Source organism: Somniosus microcephalus, unplaced genomic scaffold (genome assembly GCF_052327205.1).
Source record: "Somniosus microcephalus isolate GS21.2 unplaced genomic scaffold, FLI_Smic_1.0 scaffold457, whole genome shotgun sequence".
NCBI classification, from domain to species: Eukaryota; Metazoa; Chordata; class Chondrichthyes; order Squaliformes; family Somniosidae; genus Somniosus; species Somniosus microcephalus.
Window position 1 is genome coordinate 70,520 of NW_028225644.1, and position 24,541 is coordinate 95,060.

A 24,541-nucleotide genomic window follows, 5' to 3' on the forward strand; every position below is an offset into this window, starting at 1 on the left:
AATATCAAACAAGGTGGTCCAATTAAATGGAATGGAAACAAGGTGCATTGAACAAGGCGATACAACGGTCACTATGGTAACTGTGGGAGGTAATCTGCCACTGGGACATTCAACATAGCCGCAGGCAATGGCGTGAGTATGGCGTAGTAACTGCAGCTGTGCCAGAGGATCCGACCTCGGCAGACCTTTCTTTAAATTGGCTGTTAGAGAAGAACAGCAGACCTTGTGAAAATGAAACTGTCACCGGAAACCAGAATGAAAAACAGGAAACGCCTGGTCCCTGAAAAGTTACAGATGAACCTCCGTCTTCAGGACCTCTCCGTGCACAGCTGATAGAATTACGCGGTCCTTATTAGGGTGAATAAACCCAGATACACTGCCATCGGAAGAATAACCCCAGATACACTGCCCCCGCATGGTGAAGACAGATGCAAAGTACTCAATTAGTGCCCTAGCCATGCCCTCTGCCTCTGCAAGAAGATCTCCTTTTTAGTCCCTAATTGACCCCACCTTTATATGTTTATTATTAAAAACTTCAGCATTCCCTTTTATGTTACCCGCCAGTCTATTCTCATACACTCTTTGTCCTTATTAATTCATTTTTCAGTTCTGCTCTGTACTTCCAATATTCAGCTTGGTTCTCTACAGTATTATGAACCTTTATCATAAGCAGCTCACTGAAATTATCCCTCTTACATACGAATTAGGAGCAGGAGTCGGCCACTCGGCCCCTCGAGCCTGCTCCACCATTCAATAAGATCATGGCTGATCCGATTACTCCACATTCCCGCCTACCCCCGATAACCTTTCACCCCCTTGCTTACCAAGAATCCATCTACCTCTGCCTTAAAAATATTCAAAGACTCTGCTTCCACCGCCCTCTGAGGAAGAGAGTTCCAAAGACTCAAGACCCTCTGAGAAAAAATTTCTCTTCATCGGTCTTAAATGGGCGACCCCTTATTTTTAAACAGTGACCCCTAGTTCTAGATTCTCCCACAAGAGGAAACATCCTCTCCACATCCACCCTGTCCAGACCCCTCAGGATCTTATATGTTTCAATCAAGTAATTCCAGTTGAGTATATAACTGCTGGTCCTAAATGTTGCCGCTCACATTATCCACCTTGTCCATTCCAACATGGGATCCCTGAGGCCTGTGACCCACTGGTACCAATGGCAGGGCAAGTAGCTGCTCACAGATGACTGACATTGTAATCTGCTCTGTGGGTCTATGACAGGACACGTTGTAATCTGCTCTGTGGGTCTGTGACAGTACACAGTGTAATCTGCTCCGTGGGTCTATGACAGGACATGCTGTAATCTGCTCCGTGGGTCTATGACAGGACATGCTGTAATCTGCTCTGTGGGTCTATGACAGGACATGCTGTAATCTGCTCTGTGGGTCTGTGACAGTACACAGTGTAATCTGCTCTGTGGGTCTGTGACAGGACATGCTGTAATCTGCTCTGTGGGTCTATGACAGGACACGTCGTAATCTGCTCTGTGGGTCTGTGACAGTACACAGTGTAATCTGCTCTGTGGGTCTGTGACAGTACACAGTGTAATCTGCTCCGTGGGTCTATGACAGGACATGCTGTAATCTGCTCTGTGGGTCTATGACAGGACACGTCGTAATCTGCTCTGTGGGTCTGTGACAGTACACAGTGTAATCTGCTCCGTGGGTCTATGACAGGACATGCTGTAATCTGCTCTGTGGGTCTATGACAGGACGAAACTGCTGTCCTCTCTCAAGGTGACAGCATTCATCCTCCCTCAAGGTGACAGCATTCATCCTCCCACCACTGCCACTCTGCCAGTGCCCTTGCCAGTCAGCCAGCCAGCCCAGACTGCTGCTGCCCAGGCCGAGATGGTGTAGTCTGAACCCGGGCCTTCTAGGCCTAGAGCTACTCGAGGTTGTCCCCAAAGCCAGCTGCAGTCTCCTCCACTGAAAGTCAGCATCCTTCCACCAGCCATGCTGCAGCCACTGGGGTATCACTGCAAAGGAGCACTAGGACAGGCAAAGGTACACGGAAAACCGGCACTAAGGGAATACACAAGAGTGATTAGTTTAAATTTGTATGCAATGCGGCATGATTTAATTTATAAATTTGGTTTGCAATGTTTATTTTGTGGAGGCTTTTATTTTTACATTGTGGCCAAGCGGACACTGTGATGGTCAGTGACAGGGGGAAGGAGTGGGACTATTGGGGAATTGGTTTTGCGGTTACCAGTATCTCACTCGGGCGAGATCTTCACAGATAGCCCGGGCAGAAAGGGGCCATCTAGGTGTCCTCTTCCGCCTCCTCAACATATAGCTGCTGACAAGGGCTGTGCCCTCCTGCTGGCGAGGTTGTGCAGCATGCAGCAGACCACCACAAATCTTGACACCCGCTCTGCAGAGTACTGCAGGGCTCCTCCAGAATGGTCCAGGCAGTGGAAGCATTGTTTTAACACACCAATGGTCTGCTCGATCACAAATTCATGTGGCTGCATGGCTCTCATTGTATGTATGCTGTGTACCCATGCGTGGGTTGTGTACCGGAGTCATGATCCATGTTCTTAATGGATAGCGTCCAGTGGCTGAAATACAGCTGGCAATGCGGACTGCTGTAGAATGGATGCATCATGACTGCTGCCAGGATACCGGGCATTGACCTGCATGATGCGCTGCCTATGGTCACACACCAGCTGCATGTTGCGGGAGTGGAATCCCTTGCGGTTCCGATACATGACAGAGTTGACATGCAGCAACTGCAAAGCGATGTGTGTGCAGTCAATGGCACCCTGCACCATGGGGAAGCCTACAATCCTAGCGAAGCTGCGTGCTCACGCCGCCTGCTGCTCTCTGGCAAGAGAGAATGAAATGTAGTCAGCTCTCTTTGAATAGAGAGCCTCAGTGACCTCCCTTACGCAACAAGGGGTCGCCCATTTAAGACGGAGATGAGGAGGAATTTCTTCTCTCAGAGGGTCGTGAATCGTAGGAATTCTCTACCCCAGAGAGTTGTGGAGCCTGAGTCATTGAATATATTCAAGGTGGCGATAGACAGATATTTGAGTTACGGTGAGTCAAGGGTTATGGGGAACAGGCAGAAAAGTGGAATTGAGGTCAAGATCAGATCAGCCATGATCTTATTGAATGGCGGAGCAGGCTCGATGGGCCGGATGGCCTACTCCTACTCCTATTTCTTATGTTCTTATGTAACAGTGGAGGGCAAACTGCAAGATGTTGCAAATATCTGCAGCTCCAGCCTGGAAGGAGCCAGATGCATAAAAGTTCATGGCCACGCTCACTTTCACAGCCACTGGCAATGCGGTCCTTGCCATGCTCTGAGGTTGGAGTTGTGGCTGCAGTAGGTGGCAGGTTTCAGTGACGACCTCCTTACTGAAAGCGACCTCCTTACTGAAGCGCAGACGTCTCAGACATTGTTCCGCGCTGATCGGAGAATTGCTCCCTGAACACTCTGGACAGATATGGTCTCCTGCTGCAAGCCCTTCTCCCCCCACTCCTCCTCCCTTTTCTAGCAACTTGTCCTGCTCTGCCTGGCCTCTGCTCATTCTCCCAATAATGCTCTATTCCAAGGGGAATTACTTCTATTGCACCCATGTCTGAGAGCAACTGGTTTGTGCAGAAGCCTTGAAGTCAGTAAAAGGTCCTTCAGCACCTGTCACACTACTCCCTGTAGACTTTGCTAACTTGAAACAACTGTAGAAAGCACCACACACGTCTAGAATCATTGTAACAGCCAGAAGAAATCTACCAGCAACTAACCTGTAAGCAGTTACTTTCTTTAAATAGCGCTGGCGGTGGGTCCTTCCTGCTGCTGAACGTGGGTTCAGCTGTGCGAGGTTCAGAGAGGATGTTGACTGGAGCGTTGAGCTCCAAAACGGCAGAGCTGGCATCAAATCAGTGTTACACGCTGTTTGACGTTATGATCTGCCTGCTCTGTATACTTCCTGTGGACACACACTGCATGCACTCACTAATATGGCATTTGGCCCGATTCACCCCACAAGTGTGCGTGCGGGCCGTAGATGCCATTTTAGAGCTCTAAGGGCACTTACAGCACCCAAAAAGTGGGCACTAAGGATCTGAATTTTGCATCCATTGGATCTATGACACATTTTAATATGGTGTGTGGGTCTATGATAGGACACATTGGAATCTGGTGTGTGAGCAACAGGCATTAATGGGCTGGTTGGACCTTCTGTACCGGTTATGGCAAACGAGGGCCTGGCAGCAGAAGCTCAGCCTGGCCTCATGCTCAACTGCCGCATTGTGTTCTAGTCACAAATTGAACATTGGCTCATGAAATATTATTTTTACCTTCCCATCCTTTGAAACTGCATCAACTTCAACCTCTCGGGCTCCTTCAATGAATTTGGTGAGGACAACTGGGTGGTCCTGGAGGAAACAGAAGAGATAGTTTAGTGTGAGCGAGTCGATTCTCCCTGGGAATTACCAAACAAGTGGCTTTTACCAGGAATGGCTCTCTTTTGTGCAAGTTCCCCATCCTTTGTCGAAAGTGCAGACTCTTGCTTGGTTACAACTCCACAGACACCAGCTGTCCTTTTGTACCTCAGCCAAGTGCGAGCCAATTAAAAACCTAACGTGGGAGGTCGGAGCCCCAGCAGAAGATGGGAAGACCCTCAGAAAGCCATGGCCACTACCTACTGTCATTGGCTGAGCAGTGTCATCGACTATGTGAGGGGTATGTGAAGACCTGATGGCACAGAAATAACATTAAAGCATTTGCTTCTTTTCCCCACTCACACCCTGCAGCAACTCCCCTCCTGTGTGACTGAGGTCAATAGGTGCTCGGATTCTGAGCAAACCCAAGTGTTAAGGAAGGCCTTTTACTTGGATTGATTTAACTGAAGGTGTATTCAGAATTGACTGGTAAGGAATATGAAAGTAGCCTGATTCAGGATTCAGCTGGTTTAAGCCTGAAGTTATGTTTCCCAAGGATAGTTAAGGTGAGCTCCGATCTCTAGCCCAATGCTGCTAAATCTGTACAGGAATTCATGGATTTCAGTATCTGCCGCATTGTGACAGCATCTGGCTGGGCTGCTGGGGGCAAACAAGCCTAAAAATTTTAGAAAAACAAAACACATTAATGGCAGCATCCCTTTAAATGGCAATTATTAGGGCCATCAAAAAGTGCCATCGCACTTTGCTGCTTTTGCCTTCCTCCCTCCCTCTCGCCCAATGTTCTTCCCTCCGTTTCCTACAGGATCAGTGCTGGCTGAGGGTTCCAGCAGCAAAGTGACAATTCTTTGTGTGTGATGTTGGCAGTACGGGGTACAGTAGTGCAGTAGTTGTTACTGGTCGAATAATCCAGAGAACGAGAGTTCAAATCCCACCATGGCAGTGTGAGAATTTAAAATCAGTTTCAAAAATCTGGAAATAAAAAGCTGGTATCAGTAAAAGTGACCAAGACCTTACCCGGTCCGGACTGGATGTGGTCCCAGCCCCACACCAAGGTAGTTGACTCTTAACTGCCGTCTAAAGTGGCCGAGCAAGCTACTCCATTGTATCAAACTGCTATAGTAGTTTAAGAAGGCCCACCGCTAAGTTCTCAGGGAAACTGGGGATGGGCAAAAAATGCCAGCTTTGCCAGCGATGCCCAAATCCCGAGTTTTTTTTAATTGCCTATAGAGAGCATATTGTAGGCACTGTATAACAATCTGGAGGGAGATGCCTGGCTAATTTCTTCCTTGCGAGAGAGACGGAGGTGAATTATAGCACACCTCACTGCTGCTCCCACCAAGACCAGCTAGCTGGTCTAGCTAACGAGACCATTACCCAAGCTTCACCAACCAGGAATGGAACCCAGGACCTTCTGGGCTGTATGGCTGAGTAATGCAATGAGTAGTAGCTTTACCCAGTGGCTCAGCTGGGGAACTGTGCCTTGTCTTCACAGCTCACAAGCAAACCAAGCGTCAGCACGCCAACAACTAACCTGAACAGTCTGCTTTGCAAAGAAACAACACCGAGGTCCATTATGATAAACTCATATATCTGCAAACTGTCTGGGGCTGTTCAGAGCTTATTGGGCTAGAATTTGCTGAAAAAGTAACCGTGTGTGAAGGACGCTCGCCCTTATTAGTGTGTAAACAACCCAGCAACTTGTGGTGAGGAAGAGATACGCCGGGAATTGCGAATCGCCACAAGCTGCTGGTCGATTTGCACCACTTCGCCGTTAGCCTTGCGAAAATGGCATCTCGCCCTTAACTGCCCCGTGAGTTTCGTGAAGTTGCTGCATTTACACATTAATTGCCTATTAAACTCGCTAAAACAAGTCAAGTCTCGTAATTATCAGCGTAAGTACCCTTTTAACGTCTTTTTTCCCTCTCTCTTAATCCAATCTTTCTTTCCCTCTCTCTATTTCTTTCTGTTGCTGATTTGACTCTAATTCACCCTCCTTCTCAGTCCTTCCTCTCTTTATTTCTCAATCCTTTAATCTCATTGGTTATGGAGATACACAGTTTATCCCGTTATTCACTAAGGTCCCAGATGTCCTGTTGCCCTCGTCGCGCTGTTATCAGCTTGCACTTCCAGCAACTCACAGGGCAAAACATTTTTTTAATGAAATGCGCACGAACAGGTCTAACTGACGATGGTCTGCTCCAGCCAAACCTGGGCCATTATATTTAAAAGGAGCTTTTCAATCAAAACAGGTGTGATTGGCAGGCCTGCCAGCCACTGACGTGCGTTTGCATGCTCTCTCAACCAGGGTTACCCGGCCAATCAGTGCAGAGAGAATGTGGGATCCTCCCGACGCACGTCAGTGACTGGACTGGCCTGCCAATCACACCTGTCTGCCAATCAAACAGCTGCCAGTGCGGGGCGGTTACCGCCCAGCTGCCGCCTCCAATCAGCGTTGCCGGCGTGAAGCTTCAGTTTGCCGTGGGAGCGCGAGGGGGCGATTCGACAAAGAAAAGTAGATCAATCAGTACCTGAGCAATCAGAGTGTTGTCAGCACGCAATCCTGGCCAGGAACAAGTCCAGTGTTAAGTTACAGAAACATTATTTTACTAATCTGCAGGGTTATTGGCCACACTGGTCAGTCCTCTGGAAGTCCTTTGGAGAGGCCAGAAATTGTATCAGGCCGTGGATCCAACCGGTCTCGGCGTTTGTTGGTAGTTTCTGTGGGGACTTGTTTGAGACAGAACTTCCATCTGCCCCAAAAATAGCCCCGATGTCAGGAATTTTCTCATTCTTAGCCTGGTTTATGCAAAGCAGCCAGTATGCCTGCATTAACCAGCCAAACAAGCCATTAGCCAGAAGGTCCAGGCATGGGTGTCAGCCAAAAATGCAAGCATTACCAGAAAATCAGCCCCTCTTTACAAGGGACCCGATTGGCCCTGTAAAAAAAGTTGTTGTGCCAGTGAGGTCAATAATTCTGCAGTGCTTACCCCAAATATAACTGCTACCCTTTCTTTGTGGCTCAAATGCTTTTGGATCAACTCTAACACAATAGCAAAATACTGCGGATGCTGGAAATCTGAAATAACAACAGAAAATGCTGGAAATACTCAGCAGGGCAGGCAGCATCCGTGGAGAGCGAAACAGAGTTAACGTTTCAGGTCTGGGACCCTTAATCAGAACTGGAAAAAGCTGGAGATGTAACAGATATTAAGCAGGTGCAGAGACGGGGGGGGGGGGGGGGGGTGGTGTTTAGGAGGGGAGGAAGGAATTGAAAGAACATACTGTGAAAATGTTGCAAATAGGAATGGCAAAATCATACAGCATGAAAAATGGGGGCAGGGATTATTAAGAAGCCTGTTCTTGCCCCATGGAACTTATTCTCTTCCTATCTCGACTCTATTTTTTCTCCCCTTGTCCAGTCTCTTCCCACCTACATCCGCGACTCTTCCGACACCCTCCGCCACTTTAACAGTTTCCAGTTCCTGGCCCCAACCGCCTCCTTTTCACTATGGATGTACAATCCCTCTACACCTCCATCCCCCACCAGGATGGCCTTAGGGCGCTCCGTTTCTTCCTTGAACAGAGGCCCAACCAGTCCCCATCCACCACCACCCTCCTCCGCCTAGCTGAACTTGTTCTCCCATTGAACAACTTCTCCTCTGACTCCACTCACTTCCTCCAAATTAAAGGTGTCGCTATGGGAACCCGCATGGACCCTAGCTATGCCTGCCTGTTCATGGGATATGTGGAACACTCTTTGTTCCAGTCCTACTCAGGTCCCCTCCCTCACCTCTTTTCCCGGTACATCGATGACTGTATCGGTGCAGTTTCCTGCTCTCACCCTGAACTAGGTAAGTTCATTAACTTTACTTCCAATTTCCACCCTTCCTTCACCTTCACATGGCCTATCTCCGACTCGTCCCTTCCCTTCCTTGGCTTCTCTGTCTCCATTTCTGGCAATCGGCTTTCGACAAACATCTACTAAAAGCCCACCGACTCTCACAGCTACCTGGACTACACTTCCTCCCACCCCGCTTCCTGTAAGGACTCTATTCCATTCTCCCAGTTTCTCTGTCTCTGCCGCGTCTGTTCTGACGATGCTGTGATGAAATATTTCCATTCATCACTGCCTGTGACTGAGATCGGTTTCAGTGTCATTTCCCTTCCCCCAGACCTCATTGTATTGTGTACTGGAATGTGCTGTATTGTATACTGGAATGTGCTGGAATGTGCTGTGTGTAGGGCTCCGCCCATACCTGGCCCCGTTTGTAAGCTAGCTTCAGTCTAGCCCCAATCTCCAGAAGGACGACATCTCTCTCGCTTACGTGTTTCGTTCTAAGTTAATAAAAGCCTTGTTTTGTTCTGCTACCTTCGAGTCTCGGAATTATTGAGGCACATCAATTTTATTAACTTATTTTTTCAACACTATGGCTCAACTCCTGAAACCCGAACGTTTGGATTTGGATCAACATGCTCCGGACGCATCAGCACGCTTCGGACACTGGTTTGAGTGTATGGAATTCTTCCTGGACAATTCCGCAGCCGTCAAAGACGCTACGGACGCTGCAAGGGTGAGACTCGGAATTCTGCGGAATTGGGTAAGCCACCGGGTTTACCCCCTCATCCAAGACGCCGAGACGTACCTGGCCGCCTGCGACATCTTAAAGGCGCATTACCAGCAGCCTACGAAGGAGGTGTATGCTAGGCACCTGCTCGCCACCCGCGCACAGCGACCTGGGGAATCGGTGGAGGAGTTCCTAAGCACCCTGAAAATGCTTGGCAAAGACTGCAAGTGCCGAGATGTAAAAGCCGCGGTGTACACTGACGAGCTTGTTCGCGATGCCTTCATCACAGGCCTCAGCTCCACTTACATCCGGCAAAGACTGCTGGAAAAAACGGGGTTGGACCTGAAACAGGCTGCGGACACCGCGCGATCCCTGGATGTGGCCCAGAGAAACTCGGACGCCTACTCTTCAGCCCGCGCCGTCCACGCCGCCACGTGTGCACCGAGGGCGCCGCCATCTTGGAAGGCATCTTCCCCGCCCGACAGCCCGACACCGGCTGGGCCCCGCTCTCCCCCCAGAAGCCCTACGACAGCCGCGACGCGTCAGGGACCCAACTGCTACTTCTGCGGGCAGCCAAAGCACACCAGAAACCTGTGCCCGGCGAAAGGCACCACCTGCTTTAAGTGCGGTAAGAAGGGGCACTTCGGGAAGGTGTGCAGAGGGAACCCCGCCGGAAAACCCGCCACCGCCGCGTGTGCGCCGTGGGAGCGGCCATCTTGGACGCCATCTTGCCCGACATCGTGGGGTCCGCCATCTTGTGAGCAGACAGCGTGGACGCCATCTTGTATCGATCAGGGCCCTACAGTGGCATCGGTCACAGTGGACCAGACCAGGCCGCACCCGCTATCCAGATCAATGGTGGACATCGAGGTAAATGGGTGCCGGGTTAAATGCTTAATTGACAGTGGAAGCACGGAGAGCTTTATCCACCCAGAACTGGCACAACAACTCTCCCTAAAGGTGGTCCCTACTCAGGGTACCATCTCTATGGCTGACAAAACCCAGACATCGACCATTCTGGGTTACTGCACGGTACAATTGTGCGTTAACGGAACTGTATATGATAATTTTAAAGTATTAATCATGAAGAACCTATGTGCGAGCGTGATCTTGGGCCTGGATTTCCAGTGCAACCACCAAAGCATCACGCTCAAGTACGGTGGGTCCCAGCCGCCCCTCACAGTGTGCGGTCTGGCTACCCTGAAGGTAAAGCCGCCTTCGCTATTCGCGAACCTTACCCCTAACTGCCGGCCAATAGCGACCAAAAGCAGGAGGTACAGCTGGGAGGACAGGCGGTTTATCGCGACCGAGGTAGACAGGCTCCTGAAAGAGCGCATTATTGAACGCAGCAACAGCCCGTGGCGCACCCAAGTGGTAGTGGTAAGGGGTAGCGAGAAGAAACGGATGGTGATCGACTATAGTCAAACGATCAACATGTACACCCTACTAGACGCCTACCCGCTACCCCGCATATCAGAAATGGTGAACCAAATTGCCCAATACCGGGTGTTCTCCACCATCGACCTCAAGTCAGCGTACCACCAGCTCCCTATCAGACCAGAGGACCGCCCGTACACCGCCTTCGAAGCGAACGGACGCCTCTACCAATTCCTCAGAGTCCCCTTTGGGGTGACGAATGGGGTCTCGGTCTTCCAGAGGGAGATGGACCGCATGGTCGATGACCACCACTTGCAGGCAACCTTCCCCTACCTCGACAACGTCACCATCTGCGGTCACAACCAGCAGGATCACGACTCGAACCTCGAGAGGTTCCTGAAAACCGCACAAAAACTCAACCTCACCTACAACGAGGACAAGTGCGTTTACAACACCACGCGCCTCTGCATACAAGGCAGCGTGGTGGAGAATGGGGGAATCGGACCAGACCCCGACCGATTGCGCCCCCTACGGGAGCTGCCCCTGCCCAACACTCCCAAAGCCCTGAAAAGGTGCCTGGGGTTATTTTCTTATTATTCCCAATGGGTCCCCAACTACTCCGACAAAGCCCGCCCCCTCTTGAAAGCATCCTCTTTCCCGCTCTCTGCTGAGGCCCACGCCGCCTTCAAAAGCATTAAGCAGGATATTGAGCGGGCCACGCTACAGGCAGTGGACGAGAACACTCCATTTCAAGTGGAAAGTGATGCGTCTGACTTCGCCTTGGCGGCCACCCTCAACCAGGCGGGGCGGCCCGTAGCTTTCTTCTCGAGGACCCTCCAAGGGCCCGAGATCAGACACTCCTCCGTGGAAAAGGAGGCCCAAGCCATCGTGGAGGCAGTGCGCCACTGGCGCCACTACCTAGCCGGCAAACGCTTCACCCTACTTACCGACCAGCGGTCGGTAGCGTTTATGTTCAATAATAAACAGAGGGGGAAGATTAAAAATGATAAGATTCTTAGGTGGCGGATCGAGCTCTCCACCTTCGAGTACGACATCATTTACCGGCCAGGGGCCCTTAACGAATCCCCTGACGCCCTCTCACGAGGGATGTGTGCCAGCGCCACCGGGGATCGGCTACAGACCCTCCACAACGACCTCTGCCACCCAGGGGTCACGCGGCTGTTCCACTTCATAAAGTCCCGTAACTTACCCTACTCGATTGAGGAAGTTCGGTCCCTGACCAGGAACTGCCGCACTTGCGCTGAGTGCAAGCCTCGGTTCTACCGCCCAGATAGAGCCCACTTAATCAAAGCTGCACGGCCCTTAGATTTCAAGGGCCCCCTCCCGTCCGTCGACCGCAATGTTTACTTCCTGAACATTGTGGACGAATACTCCCGGTTCCCATTCGCCTTCCCCTGCCCAGACATGACCAGCGCCACGGTCATTAAATGCCTCAACAGCCTGTTCTGCCTGTTCGGTATGCCGAGCTACATCCATACGGATAGGGGGGCGTCCTTCATGAGTGAAGAGCTACGCCAGTACATGCTGTCCAGGGGGATCGCCACGAGCCGTACCACCAGCTACAACCCCCGGGGTAACGGCCAAGTGGAGCGAGAGAACGGGACAGTATGGAAAGCAGTCACTCTAGCTCTAAGGACCAAGGGCCTCCCTATCTCCCGCTGGCAGGAAGTCCTCTCGGATGTGCTCCATTCGATACGGTCGCTATTGTGTACGGCCACTAATACCACGCCTCATGAACGAATGTTTGTCTTTCCCCGGAAATCCACCTCAGGCGTATCCATGCCGTCATGGCTCTCCACCCCAGGTCCGGTACTCGTGCGAAGGCATGTGAGGGGCCACAAGACGGACCCTCTCGTGGAGCCAGTACACCTACTCCACGCCAACCCCCAATACGCATATGTCCGGCACGCCGACGGAAGGGAGGACACCGTGTCCATAAAAGACGTCGCCCCAGCCGGCATCGACAACAACCACGGCAATAGCGGCAACGACGATCACAGCAACTCTTACCCACCCACTACTCTTTCATCACCCCCGGAAGAACACCGACCAACGGCACCCCCACCAACTACCCCTTCAACAACCCTGGCGGCACCCCCGGCAGAGACCCAGGAGGCTACCGGGGACACCCAGCCGACACCCGCGGCACCGCAACAGCCACGTCGGTCGCAGAGGACTATCAAACCCCCGAACAGACTAAATCTATAGAAGGGGTGAATGTGATGAAATATTTCCATTCATCACTGCCTGTGACTGAGATCGGTTTCAGTGTCATTTCCCTTCCCCCAGACCTCATTGTATTGTGTACTGGAATGTGCTGTATTGTTTACTGGAATGTGCTGTGTGTAGGGCTCCGCCCATACCTGGCCCCGTTTGTAAGCTAGCTTCAGTCTCGCCCCAATCTCCAGAAGGACGACATCTCTCTCGCTTACGTGTTTCGTTCTAAGTTAATAAAAGCCTTGTTTTGTTCTGCTAACTTCGAGTCTCGGAATTATTGAGGCACATCAGATGCCACCTTCCATACCAGTGCTTCCGACATGTCTTCCTTTTTTCTCAAACGAGGATTCCCCTCTACTGTGGTTGACACGGCCCTTGACCATGTCCGTTCCATTTCCCGCACTTCTGCTCTCACCCCTTCCCCTCCCTCCCAGAACCACAATAGGGTTCCCCTTGTCCTCACCTTTTACTCCACCAGCCTCCACATTCAAAAGATCATCCTCCGCCATTTCTGCCACCTCCAACGTGATCCCACCACCAAACACATCTTCCCCTCACCTCCCCTCGCAGCATTCCGAAAGGACCACTCCCTCCTCGACACCCTGGTCCACTCCTCAATCACCCCTAACAGCCCTTCTCCTTCACCTGGCGCCTTCCCGTGCATAGAAACATAGAAGATAGGAGCAGGAGTAGGCCATTCGGCCCCTCAAGCCTGCTCCGCCATTGGGTGACCGCTTTGCGGAACACCTCCGTTCAGTCCGTAAGGGTGACCCCGAGCTTCCGGTCGCCTGTCATTTTAATTCACCGCTCCATTCCCACTCGGACCTCACTGTACTCGGGCTCTTGCATTGTTCCACGGAAGCTCAACGTAAACTCGAGGAACAGCACCTCATCTTCCGATTAGTCACTTTGCAGCCTTCCGGACTCAATATTGAGTTCAACAATTTCAGATCATAACCTCGGCCCCATTACATTTTTACTTATATTTTTTTCCACCCCTTTGTTTTGGATCTTCCCTTCCCCCCCTTTCCTTTTTTTCCTCTCTCCCACAGGGCAGTGTCTCTCTTTCTGCTAGGACACTTCACACCTAATCTTGCCGTCTTTTGTCTCCATTTGTCCTATTACCATCTCGTCTGGTTTTTAATACCTCTTAATGTCTCTTTTGTTCTATCGCAGCCTTGCCTTCGATCTATTTTATTTCCTTTCCAATTTGAAAAAGGGTTCGACCCGAAACGTCACTCTAATTTCTCTCCACCGATGTTGCCTGGCCTGCTGCATTTTCCAGCATTTTCTGTTGTTAATCCAAATTCAGTACCCTGTCCCTGCCTTCTCTCCATTTCCCTTGATCCCTTTAGCCTTAAGAAATATATCTAACTCCTTCTTGGATATATTTAATGAATTGGCCTCTACTGCCTTCTGTGGTAGAGAATTCCAGGTTCACCACTCTCTGGGTGAAGAAATTCCTCCTTATCTCTGTCCTAAATGGTTTACCCCTTATCCTTAGACTGTGACCCCTGGTTCTGGACTCCCCGGCCATCGGGAACATCCTTCCTGCATCTAGTCTGTCTAGTCCTGTTAGAATTTTATAAGTTTCAATGAGATCCCCTCTCATTCTTCTAAACTCCAGTGAGGATAAGCCCAATCGACCCAATCACTCCTCATAAGTCATTCCTGCCATCCCAGGTATCAGCCTGGTGAATCTTCGCTGCACTCCCTCCATGGCAAGAACGTCCTTCCTTCGATAAGGCAACCAGGACTGCACACAATACTCAAGATGTGGTCTCACCAAGGCCCTGTACAACAGCAGCAAAACATCGTTGTTCCTGTACTCGAACCTTCTTGCTACGAAGGCCAACATGCCATTTGCCTTCTTAACCGCCTGCTGCACTTGCATGCTTACCTTCAGCGACTGGTGCACAAGGACACCCAGGTCTCGTTGCACTTCCCCTTCTCCCAAACTATTGCCATTCAGATAATAATCTGCTTTCCTGTTTTTGACACCAAAGTGGATAACCTCGCATTTATCCACGTTATATTGCATCTGCCATGCTTCTGCCCAATCACCCAACCTGTTCAAATCATACTGGAGTTTCTCAGCATCCTCCTCACAGCACACACGCCCACCCAGCTTTGTGTTGTCTGCAAACTTGGAGATATTACATCTAGTTCCCTCGTCTAGATCATTAATATATATTGTGAATAGCTGGGGTCCTAGCACCGATCCCTGCGGTACCCCACTAGTCACTGCCTGCCATTTGGAAAAAGACCCGTTTATTCCAACTCTTTGCTTTCTGTCTGCCAATCAGTTCTCTATCCAAGTTAATACCTTGCCCTCAATCCCATGTGCCTTAACTTTACACGCTAATCTCTTATGCGGGACCTTATCGAAAGCCTTCTGAAAATCCAAATACACCACATCCACTGGTTCTCCCTTATCTATTTTACCAGTTACATCCTCAAAAAATTCCAGTAGATTGGTCAAGCACGATTTACCTTTTGTAAATCCATGTTGACTTTGTCCGATCCTGTCACTGTTTTCCAAGTGCTCTGCTATTACATCTTTTATAATGGACTTGTGCATTTTCCCCACTACCGATGTCAGGCTTACCGGTCTATAATTCCCCGTTTTCTCTCTACCACCTTTTTTGAACAGTGGGGTAACATTAGCTACCCTCCAATCCATGGGTACTGTTCCAGAGTCTATCGAATTCTGGAAGATGACCAGCAATGCATCTCCTATTTCTAGGGCCACTTCCTTAAGTGCCCGAGTGTGGTAAACCACTGTTTGTATTCCACTGTGTACATGCCTGGACATGCCTCGGCTGACTCCTCCCACAAGTCCTAGTATAAAGGTAACTGCTCCCCAGCCCTTTGTATTCTGGACCGGTCGACCACTCGAGGCAGACCTTCATTCTTTTGTTAATAAAAGCCTTTAGTTACTCTCTTAACTCTCAGTCTTTTATGAGTAATTGATAGCGCATCAATTTTATTAACAAAATTTTTATAATGGAGAAGATCCTCACACCAGCATGCCTGGACTTAGATCATCGGGAGGCGGACTCATCCACCAAGTTTACTCACTGGCTTAAGTGTTTCGAAAAATTCCTGACCGCCTCCGCAGCAATCAAATCGGACGAGGACAAACTGGATGTCCTGACCTCCAAAGTGAACCACAGAGTGTACTCGGTCATCCAAGACGCGACCTCGTACGCGGACGCTATCAAGCTCCTCAAGGACCAGTACACGCGCCCAGTGAACGAAGTGTACGCCAGGCACCTTCTGGGGAGTCGTAAACAACAACCTGGGGAATCGACCGTGGAATACCTTCAGGCACTGTCTGTGCTTGGCCGGGCCTGTGGTTGTAAGGATGTAAAGGCCGCCGTGTACACAGAGGAACTTATCCGGGACGCTTTTGTAGCGGGCCACAGATCCAATTACACCCGACAGCGACTGTTGGAGCAGAGTGACCTCGACCTCAACAAGGCCTCTGAACTCGCACTATCATTGGATGCAGCCTACCGGGGCATGGATGCCTACTCCTCTGCACCATGGACGCCGCGGGGAATGACAGCCTGGGACACGGTAGGACCGCCTCATAGCGCCGTGCCACCCCAGCCACACCCCAGCAACGGCCCAACTACCGCAGCAGTGTCCCAAGGCCAGACAGCAGTGCCCCAAGGCCAGAAATGCTACTTCTGTGGCCAGGCAAAACACCCCAGAGCGCGCTGCCCGGCGAAAAACGCGATCTGCTCGGGCTGCGGGAAGAAGGGACACTACGCTAGTGTCTGCAGGGCCAAAGCCACCCCGAACCCCAGCAGCGCCGCGTGTGGGCCATGCGGGCCGCCATCTTGGGCCTCCCTGGCCATGTGCGAACCACCGGTACAGCAGCCATTTTGGACGCCTCCAGCCACATGGGGATCATGGACGCCGCCATCTTGGACGACAGCCGGAACGCAGCAGGCCCCCAACACCGCCTCATCTGATACCCGCAGCGACACACCGACCCCTACGCTGGCATCCGTTACACTGGACCAAGCGAGACCGCACCAGCTGGCCAGTTCCACAATGGACATTAAGGTAAATGGTCACGATACAATCTGCCTTTTTGACTCTGGGAGCACGGAGAGCTTCATCCACCCCGACACGGTGCGGCGTTGCTCTCTCCCAGTCCTGCCTGCGCACCAGCGGATTTCTATGGCCTCCGAGTCCCAGTCGGCGGACATCGGCGGCTACTGCGTGGTGACACTCGTAGTAGACGGGACTGTGTACGATCATTTTAAACTTCTGGTCCTGCCCGACCTCTGCGCTGCCGTCCTGCTGGGGTTAGATTTTCAGTGCCACCTTAAAAGTGTTACGATGGCGTACGGTGGACCCCTACCCCCACTCACAGTCCGCAGCCAGCAGCTTCCAAATTGCCCGCCGCGCACCAGGTGCAACCTCTCCACACTCAGAGTCACCCCCCCACCACTGTTTGCTAACCTCACCCCCGACTGTAAGCCCATCGCCACAAAGAGCAGGCGGTACAGTGCCGGGGACAGGGTTTTCATTAAAACCGAAGTGGAGCGGCTCCTGAAGGAAGGGATTATTGAGGGCAGCACCAGCCCCTGGCGAGCCCAGGTTGTGGTCGTTAAGACCGGCGAGAAGCAGCGCCTGGTCATCGACTACAGCCAGACAATAAATCGCTACACCCTGCTGGACGCCCACCCACTCCCCCGCATAGCTGATATGGTCAACCAGATCGCGCAGTACCGCGTCTTCTCGACCATTGACCTGAAATCAGCGTACCACCAGCTCCCTATCCGCCCTGAGGACCGCCAGTATACTGCCTTTGAGGCAAACGGCCGCCTCTATCACTTCCTTAGGGTTCCCTTTGGCGTCACCAACGGGGTCTCCGTCTTCCAAAGGGAGATGGACCGGATGGTAGATCAAAATGCGTTGCAGGCCACTTTCCCATATCTGGACAATATGACCATCTGCGGCCGTGACTTGCAGGACCATGACGCAAACCTCGAAAAATTCCTCCGCACCGCCCAACTACTGAACCTGACATATGACAAGGAGAAGTGCATATTCCGCACAAACCGCCTCGCCATCCTTGGCTGTGTTGTGGAACACGGAGTCATCGGCCCCGACCCCGACCGGATGCGTCCCCTTATGGAACTCCCACTGCCTCAAGGCCCTGAAGAGGTGCCTAGGGTTTTTCTCCTATTACGCCCAGTGGGTCCCCTACTATGCGGACAAGGCCCGTCCGCTGATCAAGTCCACCTCTTTTCCCTTGACGGCAGAGGCCCGCTTAGCCTTCCACCGTATCAAGGAGGACATTGCCAAAGCCACCATGCACGCAGTGGACGAATCCATCCCCTTCCAGGTGGAAAGCGACGCGTCCGACTTTGCCCTGGCCGCTACCCTCAATCAGGCGGGGAGACCCGTGGCCTTCTTTTCACGAACCCTCCAAGGCCTGGAGACCAGACACTCCGCTGTTGAGAAGGAGGCCCAGGCGATTGTGGAGGCTGTGCGTCATTGGAGGCACTACCTGGCCGGAAAACGATTTACCCTGCTCACTGACCAGCGTTCAGTTGCTTTCATGTTTAACAACAAGCAGAGGGGCAAAATCAAAAATGACAAGATCTTGAGGTGGAGAATCGAACTTTCCACCTACAATTACGAGATCTTGTACCGGCCCGGGAAGCTCAATGAACCCCCGGATGCGCTATCGCATGGCACCTGCGCCAGCACGCAGATCGATAGACTGCGGGCCCTCCACAATGACCTCTGCCACCCGGGGGTCACCAGGTTCTTCCACTTCATCAAGGCCCGCAACCTGCCTTACTCTACTGAGGAGGTCAGGACCATGACCAGGAACAGCCAAGTCTGCGCTGAGTGCAAACCGCACTTTTATAGACCAGACAGGGCCCACCTGATAAAAGCCACTCGCCCCTTCGAGCGCCTGAGCGTTGATTTTGAAGGGCCTCTCCCCTCCTCCAACCGCAATGTGTACTTCCTCAATATTATTGATGAGTACTCCCGTTTCCCGTTCGCCATCCCTTGCCCGGACATGACCAGTGCCACGGTCATTAAATGTCTGAACGACCTCTTCACCCTGTTCGGTTTCCCCAGCTATATCCATAGCGACCGGGGCTCATCGTTTATGAGCGACGAACTCCGTCAGTACCTGCTAACTAGGGGTATTGCCACAAGCAGGACCACCAGTTACAACCCCCGGGGGAACGGACAGGTGGAAAGAGAAAATGCGACAGTTTGGAAGGCCGCCCTGCTAGCCTTAAAGTCTAGGGGCCTTCCGACCTCCCGCTGGCAGGATGTGCTCCCCGATGCGCTCCACTCTATTCGCTCACTGCTCTGCACTGCCACTAACGCCACCCCTCATGAGAAAATGTTTGTCTTCCCAAGGAAGTCCACATTGGGGACATCGCTACCGCCATGGCTGACGTCCCCAGGGCCGGTCCTACTGAGAAGACACGTGAGGACCCATAAAACGGACCCCCTGGTCGAGAGGGTCGACCTCCTCCACGCCAACCCCCAGTATGCTTACATTGCATACCTGGACGGGCGGGAGGGCACAGTCTCCATAAGAGACCTTGCACCCTCGGGGGCCGCAGTAACCCACTACTCACTACCACCGCCCCCCCCCCACGACCCGATATCCAGCCCCAGCAGACGGCAGGCCTGGGCCCCGCTCGACATCTACGAGGACGACACGCCTGTGCCACAGCCTACGCAGGACTCGACGCCGGAAGCTCCACTACCCCTGCCGTCGCCACGCCGATCACAGCGGCAGACAAGACCTCCGGAGAGACTCCAATACACTAACTTTTAATACACTTCACCCCGCCGGACTCAATTTTAAACAAGGGGTGAATGTGGTAAACCACTGTTTGTATTCCACTGTGCACATGCCTGGACATGCCTCGGCTGACTCCTCCCACAAGTCCAAGTATAAAAGGTGACTGCTCCCCAGCCCTTTGTATTCTGGACCGGTCGACCACTCGAGGCAGACCTTCATCCTTTTGTTAATAAAAGCCTTTAGTTACTCTCTTAACTCTCAGTCTTTTATGAGTAATTGATAGCGCATCACCTAGGATGTAGATTATCAGGCCCTGGGGATTTATCGGCCTTCAATCCCGTCAATTTCCCCAACACCATTTCCTTACAAATGCTGATTTCTTTCAGTTCCTCCCTCATTAGACCCTATGTTCCCCGACATCTCTGGGAGGTTATTTGTGTCCTCCTTTGTGAAGACAGAACTAAAGTATGTAGTTAATTGGTCTGCCATTTCTTTGTTCCCCATTATAAATTCCCCTGATTCTGTCTGCAAGGGACCTACGCTTGACTTCACCAATCTTTTTCTCTTCACATATCTATAAAAGCTTTTACAGTCAGTTTTTATGTTCCCTGCAAGCTTACTCTCATACTCCATTTTCCCCCTCTTAATTAATCCCTTTGTCCTACTTTGCTGAATCCTAAACTGCTCCCAATCCTCGGGTTTACTGCTTTTTCTGGCCAATTTATATGTCCTCTCCTTGGATCTTATGCTATTCCTAATTTCCCTTGTCAGCCACAGTTGAGTCACCTTTTTTGTTTTATTTTTATGCCAAACTGGGATGAACAAATTCTGTACTTCATCCACCGTCAACCCTTTGAGTGACATTCCCCAATCAATCCTACCCAACTCGTGCCTCAAACCATCGTAGTTTCCTTTATTTAAATTCAGGACCCTAGTCTGAGTCAATTTCTTCATTCTCCATCTTAATGAAGAATTCTATCTTATTATGATCGCTCCGACCCAAGGGGCCTCTCACAACAAGATTGCTAATTAATCCTTTCTCATTACATAATACCCTTTCTAATTACATAATCCCCCCTCACCCTGCCCCCCCCGCACCTCCTCCCCCCACCCCGCGCACCCTCCTCCCCCCACCCCGCGCACCCTCCTCCCCCCACCCCGCACCCTCCTCCCCCCACCCCGCACCCTCCTCCCCTCCCCCCGCGCACCCTCCTCCCCTTCCCCCCCTCCCCGCGCACCCTCCTCCCCCCACCCCGCGCACCCTCCTCCCCTCCCCCTGCGCACCCTCCTCCCCTCCCCCCGCGCACCCTCCTCCCCTTCCCCCCCTCCCCGCGCACCCTCCTCCCCTCCCCCGCGCACCCTCCTCCCCTTCCCCCCCTCCCCGCGCACCCTCCTCCCCTCCCCCGCGCACCCTCCTCCCCTTCCCCCCCACCCCCAACCCCGCGCACCCTCCTCCCCTCCCCCCGCGCACCCTCCTCCCCTTCCCCCCCCACCCCGCGCACCCTCCTCCCCCCCACCCCGCGCACCCTCCTCCCCCCCACCCCGCGCACCCTCCTCCCCCCCACCCCGCGCACCCTCCTCCCCCCCACCCCGCGCACCCTCCTCCCCCCCACCCCGCGCACCCTCCTCCCCCCCACCCCGCGCACCCTCCTCCCCCCCACCCCGCGCACCCTCCTCCCCCCCACCCCGCGCACCCTCCTCCCCCCACCCCGCGCACCCTCCTCCCCTCGCGCACCCTCCTCCCCTCCCCCCCGCGCACCCTCCTCCCCTTCCCCCCGCGCACCCTCCTCCCCTTCCCCCCGCGCACCCTCCTCCCCTTCCCCCCCCCACCCCCCCACCCGTGCGCACCCTCCCCCCCAAACCCAGTTTGAATCTGGAGCCTCCACAGGCTCAGAGGGAAGGTCGGGTTGTTTCAACCCTGGCCAATTGCAATCTACCTGGAGAGCTTTATTTTACAAAACAGAACAAGAAGTGATTGCACTAGAGAGGGTGCAGAGGAGATTTACAAGGATGTTGCCTGGGCTGGGGAATTTTAGCTATGAGGAAAGATTGGATAGGTTGCGGTTGTTTTCTTTGGAACGGAAGAGGCTGAGGGGAGACCTAATTGAGGTGTATAAAATTATGACGGGCCTCGATAGAGTGGATAGGAAGGAACTGTTTCCCTTAGCAGAGGGGTCGATAACCAGAGGGCATAGATTTAAAGTACTTGGTAGAAGGATTAGAGGGGATTTGAGGAAAAACATTTTCACCCAGAGGGTGGTGGGGTTCTGGAACACTCTGCCTGCAAGGGTGGTAGAGGCGGAAACCCTCATCGCATTTAAAAAGTACTTGGATATGCACTTGAAGTGCCGTAACCTACAGGGCTACGGACCAAGAGCTGGAAAGTGGGATTAGGGTGGATAGCTCTTTTTCAGCCGGCACAGACACGATGGGCCGAAATGGCCTCCTTCTGTGCTGTAACTTTCTATGATTCTATGACATAATTGTAAAAGTAGATTTTTTTTTCCCTGAACAACTAAAGTGCATAAATAAATCCGCATTTCAAAAGTGCTTCCCAATGCACTTCAAACCAGGCTGCAAATTGTTCATGCTCATCAACAGTACATCCACATAGAGTGTAAACTCCAGGCTGCTGATGGCAGCAGAGCCAACACAGTCAGACATCAGGAAACAGAGAGCAATCAATAAGGAGGGATGAGGGATGGGGAGCAGTGGATGGGGGCAGGTACCTGAGACACACGGGCCGCCTCCGCTAGGAATTTCTTCATCTCCACCGCATCGTGAGCCACGTTCATCGCTGAACCACTGGAAGAGACAAAATGAAACACTGGCGTCAAACATTTACACATCGACACGGCTCATCGAGTGACTGGCTGCTAAACTTCACTCCCCTGCTCACACAGCAGGCCCAGCCCCCCTCCCCTGCTCACACAGCAGGCCCAGCCCCCCTCCCCTGCTCACACAGCAGGCCCAGCCCCTCTCCCCTGCTCACACAGCAGGCCCGGCCCCCCTCCCCCCACACACACAGCAGGCCCGGCCCCCCTCCCCTGCTCACACAGCAGGCCCGGCCCCTCTCCCCCCACACACAGCAGGCCCAGCCCCCCTCCCCTGCTCACACAGCAGGCCCAGCCCCCCTTCCCTGCTCACACAGCAGGCCCAGCCCCCCTCCCCCCACACACAGCAGGCCCAGCCCCCCTCCCCTGCTCACACAGCAGGCCCAGCCCCCCTTCCCTGCTCACACAGCAGGCCCAGCCCCCCTCCCCCCACACACAGCAGGCCCAGCCCCCCTCTCCCCTGCTCACACAGCAGGCCCGGCCCCCCTCCCCCCACACACAGCAGGCCCGGCCCCCCTCCCCTGCTCACACGGCAGGCCCAGCCCCTCTCCCCCCACACACAGCAGGCCCAGCCCCCCTCCCCTGCTCACACAGCAGGCCCAGCCCCCCTCCCCTGCTCACACAGCAGGCCCAGCCCCCCTCCCCCCACACACAGCAGGCCCAGCCCCCCTCCCCCCACACACAGCAGGCCCAGCCCCCCTCCCCTGCTCACACAGCAGGCGCAGCCCCTCTCCCCCCACACAGCAGGCCCAGCCCCTCTCCCCTGCTCACACAGCAGGCCCAGCCCCTCTCCCCCCACACACAGCAGGCCCAGAGCCCCTCCCCCCGCACACAGCTGGCTCACCTCCCCCTCCCCCCACACACAGCTGGCTCACCTCCCCTCCCCCCACACACAGCTGGCTCACCTTCCCTCCGTGCCGCCCCCCCCGCACAGCTGGCTCAGCCCAAAGGCATCATCATGGACTTGTCTACATTGAAAGCCACCTGTCAGACCCATTCATGTCTATATTTTTCATCCAACAGCCTAACATCCACCTAAATCTGCGTGTCAACAGCAAACCTTTGGTCCGTTCCAGATCGGTAATTAAAGAGCATGGATCTCTGCGTGACTCCATGAGTGACCATCCCTCCATTAATGAGTGCCTTTTGTCTAAGCCAATATAACCCATTTACTATCCAACCTAAATCCTGCCCACAAAATGCAGACTTGCGCGACGGCAGGCTTTCTGAAAATCTAGATACACAATGGCGACGGAGCTTCCATAATCCAACAAGGTCATAACCTCCTCAAAATAAAAGATACGACCAACCACCACTTCAAACCCCTCTCCCCTGACCACTTTCCCCTTCACATCGGAGGCTCCTTGGGACATTTTTCTACAAAAAATAAATGCAAAGTCGTTCTTCTTGTAATCCAGTTGAGGGGATGCTTCATCAACTCTTGGACACCAACACCCCTCCGGAACCTTCTTCCCCTTCACTTTCCTCTGACCCCCCTTCTCCCAATCTCACCCCCTGCCGCGTTTTCACTATCCCCTCTGACCTTCCCCTCTCTGACCCCGAACGATCAGTCCTCAGCAAAGGCCTGAGCTTCATCCCCTTATGCCCCCACCTCAATGAATTTCGAGCTTGGCACGATATTGAGCTCTTTTTCCGCCGCCTTCGTCTCCGTGCCCACTTCTCTGGCCAGGAGTCTTCCCCCCCGCACGACTGACCCTTTCTCCCGCTTTCAGAATTCCCGTTCTACCTGGACCCCTCCCCCTGGCCTCTTACCCTCTCTAGATCTTTTCATCGCTAACTGCCGCCGTGACATCGGCTGTCTCCATTTCTCTGCTCCCCTCACTCACTCCAACCTACCTCCCTCCCTCTGAACTTGCAGCACTCCATTCTCTTAGCTCCAACCCTGACATTGTCATTAAACCTGCTGACAAGGGTGGTGCTGTTTGGTGAACTGACCTCTACCTAGCGGAATCTGAACGCCAACTCTCCAACATCTCTTCCTACCTCCACCTGGACCATGACCCCACTACCGAACATCAAACCACCGTTTCCAAGACTGTCACTGACCTCATCTCCTCTGGAGATCTTCCCCTCGCGGCCACCAACCTCATAGTTCCCCAACCCTGCACAGCCGGCTTCTACCTCCTTCCCAAGATCCACAAACAGGACTGCCCTGGTAGACCCATTGTTTCAGCCTGTTCTTGCCCCACGGAACTTATCTCTTCCTATCTCGACTCTATCTTTTCTCCCCTTGTCCAGTCTCTTCCCACCTACATCCGCGACTCTTCGGCTGCCCTC

General features: G+C 53.0%; 1 protein-coding gene across 1 annotated transcript in view; it reads right to left on the reverse strand.

Moving 5' to 3' along the window:
• LOC147081744 (carbamoyl-phosphate synthase [ammonia], mitochondrial-like) overlaps positions 1 to 24,541 on the reverse strand; it is a 191,891-nt gene that overhangs the window by 33,990 nt on the left and 133,360 nt on the right. Inside the window, exons 28-29 of the mRNA XM_085980727.1 lie at positions 22,139 to 22,214; positions 4,323 to 4,400 (exon numbers count right to left, since the gene is read on the reverse strand). Of these exons, the coding sequence (XP_085836853.1) occupies positions 4,323 to 4,400; positions 22,139 to 22,214 (154 nt within the window). The remainder of the gene's footprint in view (positions 1 to 4,322; positions 4,401 to 22,138; positions 22,215 to 24,541) is intronic.